This window comes from Symsagittifera roscoffensis, chromosome 3, assembly GCF_963678635.1.
Source record: "Symsagittifera roscoffensis chromosome 3, txSymRosc1.1, whole genome shotgun sequence".
NCBI classification, from domain to species: Eukaryota; Metazoa; Xenacoelomorpha; order Acoela; family Convolutidae; genus Symsagittifera; species Symsagittifera roscoffensis.
Window position 1 is genome coordinate 48,956,490 of NC_087064.1, and position 15,407 is coordinate 48,971,896.

General features: G+C 34.2%; 2 protein-coding genes across 3 annotated transcripts in view; both read right to left on the reverse strand.

The window, feature by feature from the left end:
• LOC134842508 (translation initiation factor eIF2B subunit delta-like) overlaps positions 1-15,407 on the reverse strand; it is a 55,535-nt gene that overhangs the window by 15,436 nt on the left and 24,692 nt on the right. The gene's annotated exons all lie outside the window — the stretch shown is intronic.
• Positions 1,529-8,570, reverse strand: LOC134842361 (probable proline--tRNA ligase, mitochondrial). Of its 2 annotated transcripts, none has more exons than XM_063858655.1 (3): positions 8,299-8,570; positions 4,576-5,058; positions 1,529-2,234 (listed from the first exon to the last, which is right to left on the reverse strand). In XM_063858655.1, the coding sequence occupies exons 1-3, from the start codon at positions 8,521-8,523 to the stop codon at positions 1,629-1,631; spliced, it is 1,314 nt and encodes a 437-aa protein (XP_063714725.1). In that variant the 5' UTR covers positions 8,524-8,570; the 3' UTR covers positions 1,529-1,628. The 2 variants fall into 2 exon arrangements, with proteins under 2 accessions (XP_063714725.1, XP_063714727.1); XM_063858657.1 differs by having other exon boundaries at positions 4,576-5,070; positions 8,299-8,405.

The following is a 15,407-nucleotide window of genomic DNA, read 5'->3' on the forward strand; positions in this document are numbered from 1 at the left end:
GTTTGAAAAGAATTTATTTTCCATAAGAGCTCCAAGTGGGGTTGATTTTAGGTATTCGAAAATTTGGAGCCAAAGTCTTATCAGTTCCAAAAATAATATCGGAAACTTAAAGGAAACATAATAATAGGTAAATTAGACGTCATAATTAAAGCCGACAGCCAATCAGCTGAAAAAAAACCAAAAAAAATCACGTTTTTTTCAAATTTTCAAACGCTAAAAATCAATACCACTCGTAGCTCTTTTAAAAACTTAAATATCCCCCAGTGGTTGACTCATTGAAGAAATTTACTATCCAGGAGGTGGCACTTGCACTGAGAAAAAGAAAAACAATAAAAACTGAGGAGCCACAGGGCTAACTTTGGACATGATAAAATTTGCCGGGAACTGTTAAAATCCTTTCTGATTGGAGCAAAAGCGAAACAATCCTAAAGTGAAAATGCGGATCCTACATAGCCATCCGATTATTGGAATATGTATTGAAAATTTTCGAAGAAGTAAGGGAAAACCTTCTAAGACAACTGAAGGAACTATTTAGACATTTGAAGGAACTATGTGTGGAAAAGCACTAGCAAGCGGCAACTGAGCCAAAGAAACTTTAATATTTTCCCTTAGAACCGAAAAAGTATTTTTTTGTCAAGTAAAACTTTGAACAAAAAATTCTATTCTAAGAATAAAAATTAAACAGAGCAGGAGTAATTCAAAACACTGAAAGCAGCTACAAAAAAAACGTACAAAAAATCAATTCTACGATGCGGCAACTAAGCCGACGAAACATATGCAGACAAAAATGAGCTTGACTAAGTTCTCAAATCAGAATATTTCTCCCTTAAAAAAACAGGTTCTAAACAAATGTGAACCCGAGACATTTACCGTCCCATTTGTATCCGACACCTGCAAGCTATTTGCACAGTAGAAACTAAGAAACTTGACTTCATTATGAGCTAAGCCAGGAGATAAGTCGTGTGCACAAATTTATTTATGGGAAGAAAAACCAAGTACCCAATTGCAACACCCTTGTTTATCACAGGAGTAAAGAGTGGCGAAGCTGAGCTTCTTACCACTTGCGATACAAGTATAATATGAAAACAGTAAGATGCTCAAAAACTATCAAAGAGGACTTCAAACGTTGGTACCGTTAAAGAATTATCTTAAAAAATTCAAGTTTTATGTTAAAAATTACTTTCAAGTTAAAATTTTTTTAGCAGGGTTCATTTAGGGGATTCAAAAAATTGGGGTCAAAGTCTTATCGATTTCTTAAATAATATCGGAAATTTTTAGGAAACAAAATATTGGTATATAAGCCGACAGCCAATCAGCTGAAAAGTTTTTTTACGTGATTTCAAAATTTCAGAAAGCTCATTCCAAACAAAGTTCCTTCATTGTGTTCACTCAAACTTAACTATTCAAAACACAGGTGATAATGTTTTTGAGAAACGATAGTTCAGGACATACTTCGCTGACATAAACCCTCAAAACTCAATCAAACTCAAGTTTTCGAAGTTTTATTAGAAAAAAGTTTTAAATAGCTTGAAGATCACAAGTAGTCAATAGTACCATCTTCCATTAAAATTCCGGCTTCTCAACTGTAAAGGAAAAGTATGATTGAGTTTATAAAGATTGGCTTTAATTTAGATTAGGTTCTTTAAAGTAGACAGAAAATCAGATTCATCAATAATTTGAGTTGTTCCAGTGGCTCTATTGATAAGTTCGAAAGCAGGTTGAGCGTCACTCAAAAGTCTCCCTAGCACAATGATAAATGGAGATCCCATGAACTTGGCATCAGTTAGTTTTTTGCCAATGAAGATTTCCTCTCTATCGTCTATGATTAACTCGTTCAATTCACTTTCACCAAAATTTGTCAAAAAAGATAACATTTCTTCGGCTTTGAGCTGTTCTTTGTTACCCGTCTTTGGCAAAACAAGAGACAGGTTGTACGGACTCAATTCTTTGTTCCACAGAAAGTTTATTTCGTCTCTCGTTTCCATTTTGTCAAAAAATTGTTCAATATAAGCTGCAAGTATTCTGCTTAATCCTAAACCGTAGCAGCCCATTTCAGGTGTGATGATATTTTTGTTCTTTTTTGGGTCTTTCACGATGCAGTTGAAAACTTGTGAGTACTTCTGTCCCAGAATAAACGTGTGACCAACTTCAATGGCACTGTGTTGTGTGCTGTCGGAGGATGTGCAGTTTGGACATTTACGGTGTACTTCGGGATGGTAGAAAGAGTCACATTTCTGCAAAAAAAAACAATAATATCATATGATTAAGATCAGTATACAAAAAGAAGGCCATCTGAAATCAGTGATCAGCTTTTTAATGATCTCAAATTCATTGCTGAATGTGACATATATAATCGAGCTGATTACAGACAAAATTCTTTTCAAAATACACCATATGATACCTAGATCCGAATCTATTCAAATTGACTACTAATCCAACGGTTAAACAAATACGAGACAAAAGATAGGGTTTTTTAAACATCCAAATCATCTTCCAATTCCCTATTAGATCGAAATCTCTTTCTTACGTTCAAGACACCGCGCTGACTTGACTATTAAGGATTTTTTGGGAACAAGTAACTGCAGGTCAAATAAAACTTGATGTTTTCAAGTCTTTTTGTTCCGACCACTGAAAATGGGGAGGAACTTCGTATTGGGGCTTGTTTTAATTTTTTCCGCGCAAAACCAACTACCACAAACAATCATCGGAATGGGTCGCGTGATGTATCATATTAAAGCCCTTTCAATCTTGAGGACTTTTAAAACAGAAAAACCTATGCGAAATTTTCCAGATTTAGTCTTAACTACGAGCGAGTAACGCGACTGAGTAACGCTCGTAATACAAAAAATTACTGTTTTTAAAGACTTTAAGATAGGAAAAAATGATTTTACAGCAAATAAAACAAGTCCTTTTATGTTTGCGCTTGCTTGGCAAAAAAGGTTTTAAAAAAACATTTAAAATATTGAGCAAAATAACTGAGAAAATATATATATATTTTCAAAAGTTTTAATGATTTTTTTATTCATTGAGAACCAATGGAATGCCAAATGCGTACTAATTACACTCCAAAAGACTGCTCATGCAATTTAAACCACCAAGATTGGAGAAGAAAGTTACAATCGGTCGTTACGTTTTTCAAGCAAAAACAGGTGCCACAAAAAAGCGTCAGAAGAGTTTTCCATAAAAATCATTCGTCGTTATTTCATGAGAATATCATAAATATATTTGACAGTGTCGAGAGTAACATCAATAAACGAAGAAACCACCTCACTGAGACAAAAAACAAAGCTTATGAAAAGTAAGTAAACTAAAATTATGTAACAGGAATATATTAGTAATCCAATCGTAAGGCTCAATACAACTAGCCAAAAAGTTCTGAATAATAAACTATTTTTTGTAGAAAAATGATTTGCTATGAGCTATAGGAGGTAATTACAACCTACCTTGCCTTATCAGCTTTCTAGTAGAGCGGTTTAAGTCTGAACTTGGTAAGTGCGGCATTTCATATCACTACACTACGAACATGCCGACGGCACTGCAAACCGAATGCACAATGAAATTTACCCGAACCAGCACAACACCTATTTAAAAAACTTACAAAACAAAACACCTTTTCACCTTGATAAAACATCGCCATTTCTGAGAAAACTGAATCTTTTATTATCACTTGAGATACTAACAGTGGGGAACTTTGTATTCGGGTGTGTTATAGTTTTTTGTTTTTTTAACATGCAAAATCAGCTACCAGAAAAAAATCATCGGATTGGGTTGAATTATAGATAATTTTAAAGTCCTTTCAGTCGTGATGCGAACGACATTAGAAAATTTCAAAAAAAAATTTACCCAGTGTCGAGAAAAACCAATTAAAATTTTTGGTTTATTTTCCAATTTCGAGCGAGTAGAGCAATCAAGTAACCATCGTTAAATATGAAAACTTGCAAAATGAGCTAACGAAAACTTGCGTTTTCTAAAAGGATAACTAATTTTGGAAACTTCGCTTAGCGTTTCTTTGGCAAAACTTTCAAAAATATTTAAAAATTAAAAAAACTTTTTGAAAAAATTATTCTTTTTTGTTAAGATATTTTTTGAATACAAAATAAATCGTTTCAAAGAGCTGGATCATAAGGTTATTTTGCTGGTGAGATAGTGAAACGCTTGCCCAATTTTCAAGCTGAACGTAAACAATTTTTGACGCTTTTCTAGTTTCATTCTTCTAGAAAATGTTTTGAACTGCACTGGAAAAATCAATTTGACAAGCACGATTCATTAGTCAAACCACTGCAGCACAAAACAGAAAAAAGAAGTCAATGAGCGCAAGGAAACAGAAAAAAAACTGACATGTTTTTCGCAAAAACTTCGATTTTCAAAAATCTTTAAAAAATTATATATGGCCTTAAAGCTATCTGAATGTCAAGAAAAATTTATGATTGACACTTCTTCGATAAAACTTACTCAATTTGAGAAAACTGGATCAATAGGCAAAGTTTATTTCACTGGGAAACCTCGCAAAATTCAGTTAACACTTACTAAAAAAAATGATAAGCTTATCAGCTGATCTATTGCATAAATACTCACGGAACATTTATTCAGTGTGTCTTCGCCAATATCGGCCAATACATGGAACTCATGAGACACACTCCCGCCCATAGCCCCCGAGGGAGCCTCCACTTCCACTACTGCTTGGCCAACCTTCAGACCAATCGCGTCAAAGAACGACTTGTAACACTCTCGCGTTTCGTTGTAGAAATTCAAACAATTATTTTTGTCTCCGTGAAAGCTGTACATGTCTTTCATTGTGAACTCGCGACAACGCAGCAGGCCATGTTTGGGTCGAGGTTCGTCTCGAAACTTAGGTCCAATTTGGTACAGAGCAATCGGTAATTGAGATGATAAAACATTACTGTTTGCGACTAAAAACGTGACCATTTCTTCAAAAGTTGGTGACAGGCAGAATTTAGCACCACTTTGGTCATTTAGAGTCATCAATTCGTCTTTCAAAACTAGGTCTCGCCCACTTTTCTTCCAGATTTTGAGAGGACAAAGTGATGGCATCAAAAGCTATCACACACACTAACAGATAGAATTACATGAGCAGTAGCAAACTTAGTGGAAAAGCAAGAGTAAAGACAAGCTAGTATCAAACATTGAGTCTGCAACAGTGGGTGGAAATAATTTGGGTCACGGATACTTTCCACGGCAAAAATCAATTACCCAAAATAGCCGTCCGATAGCATCCAGTGAAGTTTCTACAAAAACCTTTTTGAAATAAGTATAACCTTTTTGAAATAAGCCTCAAATGAAGGTTAGTTAACGGATGTGATCTGTCCAGGCTAATTTGATTTTATCAGCCAGCACAAATTTGATTAGCAAAAGAACAGACCTTGTTGAAATCAACCGATTCCTAGAATTGCACAAAATCACGAAAGAAGGGAAGAAAACAAATAACAGCCCATAGAAACTTTTTTAGTTATGACAAAATAACTAAATTGAATATTATGGCAAAAAAGTAAAAAAAAAAAGAACAAACCACACTCTTGAACCTTATGCGATACTTGCAAAATCTAACTTGGGAGACTAAAAACAGACGAATTTAGAAACTTAACAAGTATAGCTGGTTGCTGTGAAGTAGCACAACGCTCCGCTTTCTTAAGTTTTTTTTTTCCAAATTATTGCTGTTTTTGTGCTTCTTTTGATAAGATAACAGTACGAACGCGTAGAACATAAATGAAATAAGCATATTCGACAAATTATTATTCAAAAATTGAATAAACAAAAAAAATGATAAAAAAAATTTAGAACAACTTTTTCATTTTTTAACTCATTGACAAGGAAGCGCTAAATCAAGTAAACTAAATTTTTCACAATTTAAATGAAAAATTTTTGTTGTCAAGACTTTGGCTTGCTTCAATCCCTCCAAATTAGACTAAAACTCAAAATATTCCAACCGATTTTCTCAACATTGAGAAAATTTTTGAACTTTTTTTTGTCGTTCGAATACCAACCGAAAAAAAGCTTTCACGTGGTACATTTCTCGACCCTTCTCGAGGCTTATTTGTGGTAAAATCAGAAGACAAATTCCTCCCATCTTCAAAGATCGAATAAAAAACTAAAACACACCGGAAAACTAAGTCCTCTTCATTTTCAACAGTCTGCCGAAAAACTGCCACTAAATCCGATCTCAATTAGTTGTTTAAAAATTATTCGATTCTTTTCAAGAAAAATTTACAGTCGTTCTTTAAAAAAAATTATGTTGCAATTCCTAAAAACGAATAGCAATCAGTTTCCCCAGGTTGGTGATTACAGACGTTGGGACGATATAAACGAAGTCAAATAACGTTTGCTCATCACAAACACCTTAAAACGAGCATAAACCTCTCAACTAAAAAACTTACAATTGAAAGTTTTTCTGCACAAGCAGTAATTTCTAATGCCACAATTTGGGAACTCAAAAAATTATGAATTATCTTTACGCAGATTAAAACTAATATGACAACATGAAAAAACGTTTAAAAAATGTCAAAAAATTCGTTGGGAAAAACAACAAAGCAGCCAACAAAAAGCAAAATACTTTTGAAAATTAATAAGCTATTTTAGCACTGGATAAAAATCAATGCGTTCGGGAAACAAAAATAGATGTTTAATAGGTTTGCTCGTATAACATTTCCGAATGATCCAACTGCTCTTTAAGGCCAATTAAAAAGGGTTTGGATGAAAAATTGATGAAAAGGAGAAAATCATTTTTTTAAACAGTTTTCCTTCATTTTGTTCCCCGCAGATCATGTAAAGTCCCAAGGAATGCCTTTAACGTCTCAAGTCATAAAAAACGAACAAACGACTCGCCTAAAGTAATTTAGGAAAATTTGACTCGCTGCTTATGCGTGTTATGAAAACGCACTACATCGCGCGTTATTTATCCAAAACTGGACACTTTCAAACCCAATAACTTTACAGAAAATGATCGTATTTGATTTTTTTTTACTTTTGAACTCGATATCAAACTCTTTCGATGGTATTTAAAAAATTTCGTCGAAACTGCTCAGGTAAAAAGTAAAAAAAAATGAATAAAATAACCACCCCAAGCATCTTCGGAAGTCGGAACAACAAGTGAAAAAATGGGAACTGGATATTAACTAGTACCCGATTTGATATTGATTGCTGTTCGCACAAAAAAGTTACTTCAAAAATTGCCCACCTAGCACATAACAAAGAGGTTGGTCTACATGAAGCCGAAACTTTAGGCCAAAAAATTGCAGGGATCCTAAAAAATTGAAAAATTTACGATATTAACAACCCCTCCCATAAAACAAAAAATATTAACAACAACAACAACAACCCCCCCCCCCCCCCATAAAACTAACCCCATAAAACAGAAAGTTGTAAATAAAAAGAAAACGACATTGGCTCAAAACACGTAAATTGGCGGTGTTCATACATATTTCGTGTAATTATTATCTTATTCTTGTTTTTCATAATACAGACATAGACGTCTTAGAACGTTCATACATAGCCAACAGACAGTTGTCGAAGATTCAATAAGTTTTTGAATTTCAGAAAAAATATATATGTCATTAAAGCTCTTTGAATAACTGGATCAACAAGTTATTTCGCTGGGAAATCTGAAAACTAAATTCCACTTTCGAACCTAGAAGCTGATCATGTTTTTTGTGACCTTAACCTTTTATCTGTTCGATAGCAGAGTTTGCGTTCCTGTTAACAATAGAACTATATTGAACGTAATAAAATTTAAAAAAAACGGAAATTTTCAATTAATTACATGTTTCACATCATAATTTATACATTTCAAAAAGAAAATAAGGACCAAACTTCGCTATTTTAAGACCAAATTTTTCCAACCGTCACAAAAAAATACACTCCATTTCAGGATCAAGTTAACATCTCCCCTTAACGGCTTGGGGGGGGGGGGGGGGGAGAGGGAGGATGTTAACTTGGTCCCACTTTCACAATATTTTCAGAACATAAAGAGTTTAAATTGGAACCGATCTCCTAGTCGTCATGTTTTCTTTCACTCATAAAGGGGAAAAATCAAATCCCAACGCAATAGAATCATAGTTAATTAAACTCGTCTTTTTGGTCCAGTTGTTACATTTTGAATGGCACAATTTGAAAAATTTCCCCTTCAAATTAGTGTACTTCAAACGCCGCAGCCACATCAAACCTTTCGCGAATATTATTGCATCTAATTGTGAGCTATTTTTCTCTGCAACAAAATATCCATTTTTATGGCTAGTTAGCACACTTCAGGAAATATTAGTCTAGACTGACTGTATTATTACATACCTTTTGCGCTTTAATACTCTTCATATGCTTGTCTACCATAATTGACAACTTCGAAAGCGACCTCAATAATGGAGGCGAAAAAGTGAACAAGCCGCCAGCCCCGCTATGCTGAATCAATCCCGTTACGGTCATGTATTTATGACTAGCACAGGATATAGTTTGCAGCGAAGTTTCCCGGTTATTTCTCAAGGCATGACTGCCCAGGTAGAATAGCTGCTCTGACATTAGTGAAGCATTTTGTTTCTTCACCAGCTGGTTCAATATTGCATTCATATTCTGAATTCAGAAGACATTCACCAAATAGAAATTGAGACAAAAAAGTACGTAAGTGCCTTCGAAGACGCGTGGAAAAAATTACCTGCTGCAGAGCCATTTGCAACCATAAACTCTGACAGAGCGAGCCTGCTTAGGAAATTGGCTATTTACTCGGATGAAACTGTTGCTGTACTTGTCACCACATAGGAGTGGGAGAACTCTTTATCCTAGGAAGAGTTTTTTCACGTCATTTCAGGTACTTGAACAGTTTTGAACATGATTTTATATTTCGGAAAGATGATTTAAAAAATCTCTCGATATTGAGAAAAATTGTCGTGAAAAGGGTCCGTCCCAAAAAGCTATTTCAATTTTTTTGACGTTTTATTTGTAATAGAATAATTTAACTATTAGAGCCTGAGTTCATTATCGACTCGCTTCCTAATAAAATTTACAAAAATCCAAGAAAACGAAAATATTTTGAAATTTTCCGGGATGATTACTGCAATAAATAAGTGCTTTCTAATTACACGCCACATGACTCTTCTTGCAATTCAGACTACCAGAGTCAAGGGAGAAAGATGCAATCGGTAATTATGTTTTTCAAGCAAAAACAGGTGCCACCAAAGAGCGTCAGAAAGTTTTCCATAAAAAAAAACATTTTTCGTGATTTCATGAGGTTATCATAAAAATATTTGCCAGTGTCGAGAATCAGCAAAAGAAAAGAAACTGCCTGACCGAGAAAAGAAACAAAGCTTATGAAATGAAATTAAACTAAAAGTATGAAACAGGAACCTCTTAGTAATCCAACCGTAAGGCTTAATACAATTAGCCAAAAAAATCCAAACACCAAACGATATTTGTACAGCAACGCGTTGTACTTGTTGTTTGGATCCATAGGCATAACTGATATCTACCTTGCTTCTTCAGCTTCCTTTTTGAGCGTTTTAAGTCTGAACATGGCAAGTGAAGCATTTTATAACATTACCCTACGGACATAAATCGGTGACATCCCAACGAGACTTCTGTTCCCAATCACCATACTTCAGCATAACATTATGACCGCGACTGCAAATCGCATGCACGAGGAGGTTTAACCCAATCAGCGTAACATTTTTTTAAAAGTAACATAAAAAAACACCTTTTCACCTGTGATAAAAAATGCCATTTCTGAGAAAACCGAAACTTTTATGATTTGACATACTAAAAACCCAGCAATATTTTAAACGCTAATTGCGCTGTTTTTTCATGAAAAATCCGCTGTTAAAGCAAAGAAAAATTTTCAGAACAGTTTTGTTCCGACCATTGAAAATGGGGAGGAACTTTGTTTTTGGGTGTTTTAATTTTTTCAAAATCTTTTTAACATTTTGTTTATCGCGCAAAATCAGGTAACACAAGTTATCATCGGATTGGGTTGAGTGATAAATCATATTAAAGCCCTTTCGAACGCAGTGATTCCAAACACATTAAAAAATTTCCAGTGTTGAGAAAAACTAGTTTGAATTTTTTGCCTTATCGTCTATTTTCGAGCGAATAAAGCCATTGAGTAACGTTCGTTATTTATGAAAATTTGTAGCTTCGGCAAAAAATTGGCCTTTCTAAAAGGAAAACTAGTTTTGCATGCTTCGTTTAGCGCTTCTCTGGCAATAATGTATAAATTTTTGTTGCGAATAATGTATAAACTTTTGATTATTTATTTTTAGAGACAATTTGAATCGCTTATGCCTAATTCATTAGATTTCTACGCCTGCGTCCAGTTCTATCGTTACACGACTTAGAAAAGACTAAGTTGAAGAAAAAAATTCTGAGAATAATTTCGCAATTTATTCAATTTTCTTTTTGATTTTTAAACAGACAACTTTTTGATAACTGTGGTCGGATCTTTCTGAGCTAGTTGCAAACGAACCAACTCATCTTCTTTTCTTTTTATTTGATGAGCACATGCTAAAAATCTTACGTCAAATTCAAAAAATGAGTGTGAGACAACACAATCTAAATGGGTGGAACTCACCTCGATTATTTACAATAAGTAACCCAAACGAATATATTCCGATAACATGTAAGGGTTGCTGAAACTTTCTAATAACAAGAAGACCAATTTTTAATACAATTAACTCAATTTGAGAAAGGAGGATCAATAGGTCAATTAAGTTTTTATTTCGCTGAGAAATCTAGTAAAAACCAATTTCGAAATTATAAGTCAATCACGTTTTTCGTGGCCTTTACACGTTTGCTGCTCGATTGCGTTTGCTTTCCACAAAGGAAATGAAAAGAATTAGAAAAGAAGCTAAATCCAAAACGCGAAAAATCAAATCTGAGCATGAACATATTGGAGTTTTTTCCTGAAATAACGATAAGAATAACGTCACATATATGGGTGCTTCTACTACACTTCATTGACACCTAACAATCATAGCGAACAGAAAGTTGGAAAAAAGTAAAAAACGCAATTCAACAGAAAAAAAAACTCATTCAGAATTTCTGAGAAAAAAGTATATGCTTTCAGAAACAAATAAGGATTGAAATTTTTTTGACATAATTAATACAATTTGGATCACTAGCTGAATCACTAGCTGGAAAGCTGGATCACTAGGAAAAAATTTCTTGCGCTGAGATGACCGCAAAACAAAAGCCACGTTTAAAATTGATCATATTTTTCCTGACCTTACACTTTCATTGGTCGATAAGATTGTTTGCCTTACACAAAAACAAAAAACTGAAAAGAAATCAAAAGTCAAAATGCAAAAGAAGCAAATTTTAAAACTTTTACTTAAAAAAATCACTACGACCTAAAAAATAGTCTTCACTACATTTATCGACTCCTAAAAATTAAGTTTATATTTCGCGCTAATTGTAGTTTTATTTTTTAAGGGGTTCCTGCATCCCAGTTGGTAACAAAAACAGTGAACAACTTGCAAAGAAACTTTAAGTTAAATAGTCAAAAAATATAGCCGGTTGCTGTGCAAGTAGCAAAGGAAGTTACGAACACATTAGTATATACAGATGCGAAGGTCAACTTCGCGCCCTATTTGCGATTCAACACAAATAAAAAAGCAATACGTCGAAAAAAATTAAAGAAACCAAAACGTTCGTAAACTCAATAGAAGAAAACTAGGGACCCAGTAAAACTTGGAGGTAGCTGCTTGATTTTTTTCGAATTTGTTTTATTTATGCTGGATGAAAAGGGTAGTTTCAAAAAATGGACTTTGCTCGAAACCTTCTTTAGTTGCTTCTCTACTAAAATAAGTGAGAAGAGTAAAAAATTACTAAGAAATTTAAACAGAGCTATCTTACCAAATACACAAAACTTATCATAAAAAATAAGGAGTCGCCACTTCTGTAGGAAAGTTTCTCGCAACCGGTTCTTTCGATTGAACCCCTCATCTCAAATTTGATAAGATAGTTTCTATTGAAATCAAAAAGTTTCAAAATAACTCAAAAGTTCAAAAATTTGCCTTTCCGAAATCTGTCTCTTTTTTTTCTACAATGAGAAGGTCGTGACCGCTTAAATAATGTTAGCAAATACGTGTGCCCCGATTGAACCTAAAAAATAGTCAAACAATCAAAATTTTGTCTGTTCCGCGAATGATACTTTTTTGAGAAAAAACATTTGGGCATAGCTGCTTGCGCAGAAGAGATTCACACAAGGTTGTCTCGATTGAACGCAAAAAATCAAGATTTGAGAATTTAATTTTCGAGAAAACTCAAACAGCTTCAAAAAACGGTACAAACACCAATTATTGAATTTTCAGAGGCCATAACTTTCTGTAGAAAAAAAAGTGAAAAAATTGCTCCATCTCTGATTTGCGAGAGTAGTTTTTGAGAAAACGAAAAAAAAAATCCATCAATAAGGATCAAACAATCCCCCCACAGACTACGGCTGTAGTCAGTAGGGTTAAGAAGAGAGAGACAAGGGGATTATGCTGGCACACAGAGAGTAGGCGCTACTTTCATTGAAACGTTTTTCTGCCTTTCGGTACAGACGTTTACCACTGAACTAAAAAATTTTGTTGAAAAGTGAAAAAAATCGAAAGCGTCTCAAAAAAGTCAAAATAAAAAGCCTAATCCACACATTTTCATAATACTTAATTTTGTCCAACAAAAGTTTTTTGCCATTAGTACCAGATAGAAAAATGATAATTAAGAAAACGGAAAAGGCAGCGACGGAAACTAGGCAAAAACTACGAATTCCAAAATAATCTATATTTTTTACCGCCCCAAATTTGAAAATTTACCGCCATAAACGTGGTCCATCTAATCACCTTAACACCTAGATGGTGTAATTTTATTTGAATTTTCAAATAATTGAGCAAGTCTTGAAATGTACCCTTCCTAAATTGACCATTCTGTTACCTCAGTTATTTACTGTAAAAAAAAGTCTCGTACCCGGTTGCAAAACCTTATTTATCGCAAGAGTAAACACTATTGGGAAACCAGCAGAAACTTAGAAATTGAGCAAATTAGGCTTATTGTTCTGAAGTTTTCTTCGAAAAATGAACAAACAAAAAAAACTATTTGCTCAAAAAAATTTTTCAAACATTTCGCGATCGTTTTTTTTTTAATTTTCCACGCCATGAAACCACTCGTAAGCCGATTTCACGGCTCAATAAAGGCCTTTCACGCCAAACATTGTTCGAACAACGACTTCAGGCGCTTAAACAAATATCACACAATCTTTTTCGATTACTCGTCATGGTATATGATTTTGCGTTGAACACATGTAAATTTTCTAAGAACACGCTACCTAAACGAGTAGACCTTACTTCGATAATAAACCTGTAAAATATGTCCTTCACAATGAAATTAAGACGAAGCGGAGCTTCGAATCACTTGCGATACAACTTAAGTGTAGCATTGCAACCTAGTCAACAGAGAATCAGGGGAAGTCAAAAATATACATATTTAAAACAAAATCGCAAGTAAAAAAAAATCGAAAAAACAGTCGAGAAACATAACCATCTGCATCATGTGAGCTTTTACAACCGCTGAACGAGCAGCCAGTAAACCGGCCATACTTGGGTAGGCGGCCATTGATTCGGAAAAAATGAGCTAAGAAAACGTCGAAATTTTTGACTTACTTTCTCTATATAACTAAAAAAATTTGCCCTTACAACGAAACAACTCAATTTGTCTCTAACGATCATACAAATTGCAGTAACTCAAACAAAGACACCATTAAAGATTCGCATCGCCCGCGATACAGCACAAACAGCGCATGACAAATAAAGAGACATAAAACGCGATGAGAGCCGCCTAGTCGAAAAAAGTTTTGAAATATCGAAGTACCATAACTTTCACATCTCTGACTCAGTTTGTCTTAAATCAGAAAAATGATAATTAAATTTTCATCGAAACAAAAAACATGGGAGCGGTAGTTTTTGAGAAAACGAAAAAACCAACAATATGGGTAAAAAATTCCCCTCACAGACTACGACTATAGACAGCAGGGTAAAGTACAAAGAGACAAGGGGCTATGTAGGCACACAGAGAGTAAGCGCTACTTTCATTGACACATTTTTTGTCTTTCAGTACAGTCATTTTCCATTGAACTAGAAGTTTCGTTGAAATGTGAAAAAAAAAATCGAAAGCGTTTCAAAAAAGTTAAAATAAAACACCCAATCACACATTTTCATAATACCTGATTTTGTCCAGCAGGATTTTTTTGCCATTTGCACCAGATAGCAAAATGATAATTAAAAAAACGGAAAAGGAACATGGGAGCGGTAACAGAGCCGACAAGTTTTGAGCAGACACCCGTTGGGCTAAAAAAAATTCAAAGCAAAACTTAAAAAAATAAATGAGCCACTGTAACCACTCAACGCATTTTAAACTTGTTTTGCGCATCGAACATCGCAGTATGAGGCCATTAGGCTGATGCCGTATAAGCTGAAAAATTTTCAGTTCAGCAAACAAAAGAAAAACAAAAAACTGACAGTATTCCGAACCGGAGTTGGTAAATCAAAATCAATATTAAAAATATTGAATAGCATGGGAATCAGATATGCAGACATGGACAAAACATGTCTGTTGGTTAACAAAGTGCTGATTTGACAACATGAATCGGTGATTTTGCTGGACAAATTGTTTGAAAGAAAAAGTATGCTCCGAATTGATAACGCTTGCTAATCGCGAGCCTTTTAACCTCATGCGTAATAATTCTGTGCACAGAATCAACAGTGTTAAAAACTCTCTCGTTTCAGCGCATATTTATCGACAGAGTTCAACATTTATAAAAAATTTCAAATAAATTAAAGAAAACTCCGAAAAATCGTTAGTTCGAAAAATTTTCATTTAAATTTTTTATAAAAATTCCAACATAAATTGCTCAAAAAATCTTGTAACTCATTTAACTCCAACAATGGGGCATTCGATATTCAGAAGCTGACAACAAAGCCGAGACTTCAAAGACATTTGGTCTACAGGAACTAAGCCGACAAATTAAACAGCCTAATGCTAGTCCAAAAAAGCAGAAATTTTTCTTGTTTGCAAAAAAAAACAGGTCCCGGTCGGATTCGAACCAGATAATACTGCAGATATTAAAACCAGATATACTACTATTGCTGCAAAGTGGCACCAAATCAGCACTTTTACGAATTGGGTTTTTTAAAAACTAGACTGTAATGGGACACTATCTACCTTGTGTAAATTTATCAACGTTACAACTGTGCTGATTCAAATTATCCGGACAAAACGAACAAAATTTGAATTTTCAAACGCGTTTTCCTCAAATTGGGTTAAGATAAGACAAAAATTGAACGGAACAAAAATTGCTAAGAATTACACCAGAATTAATATGGTGCCTTTTTTTCTCCGAAATTCTCAACAAAAATTTAACCCCAAAAATGGGTCATTTTGGC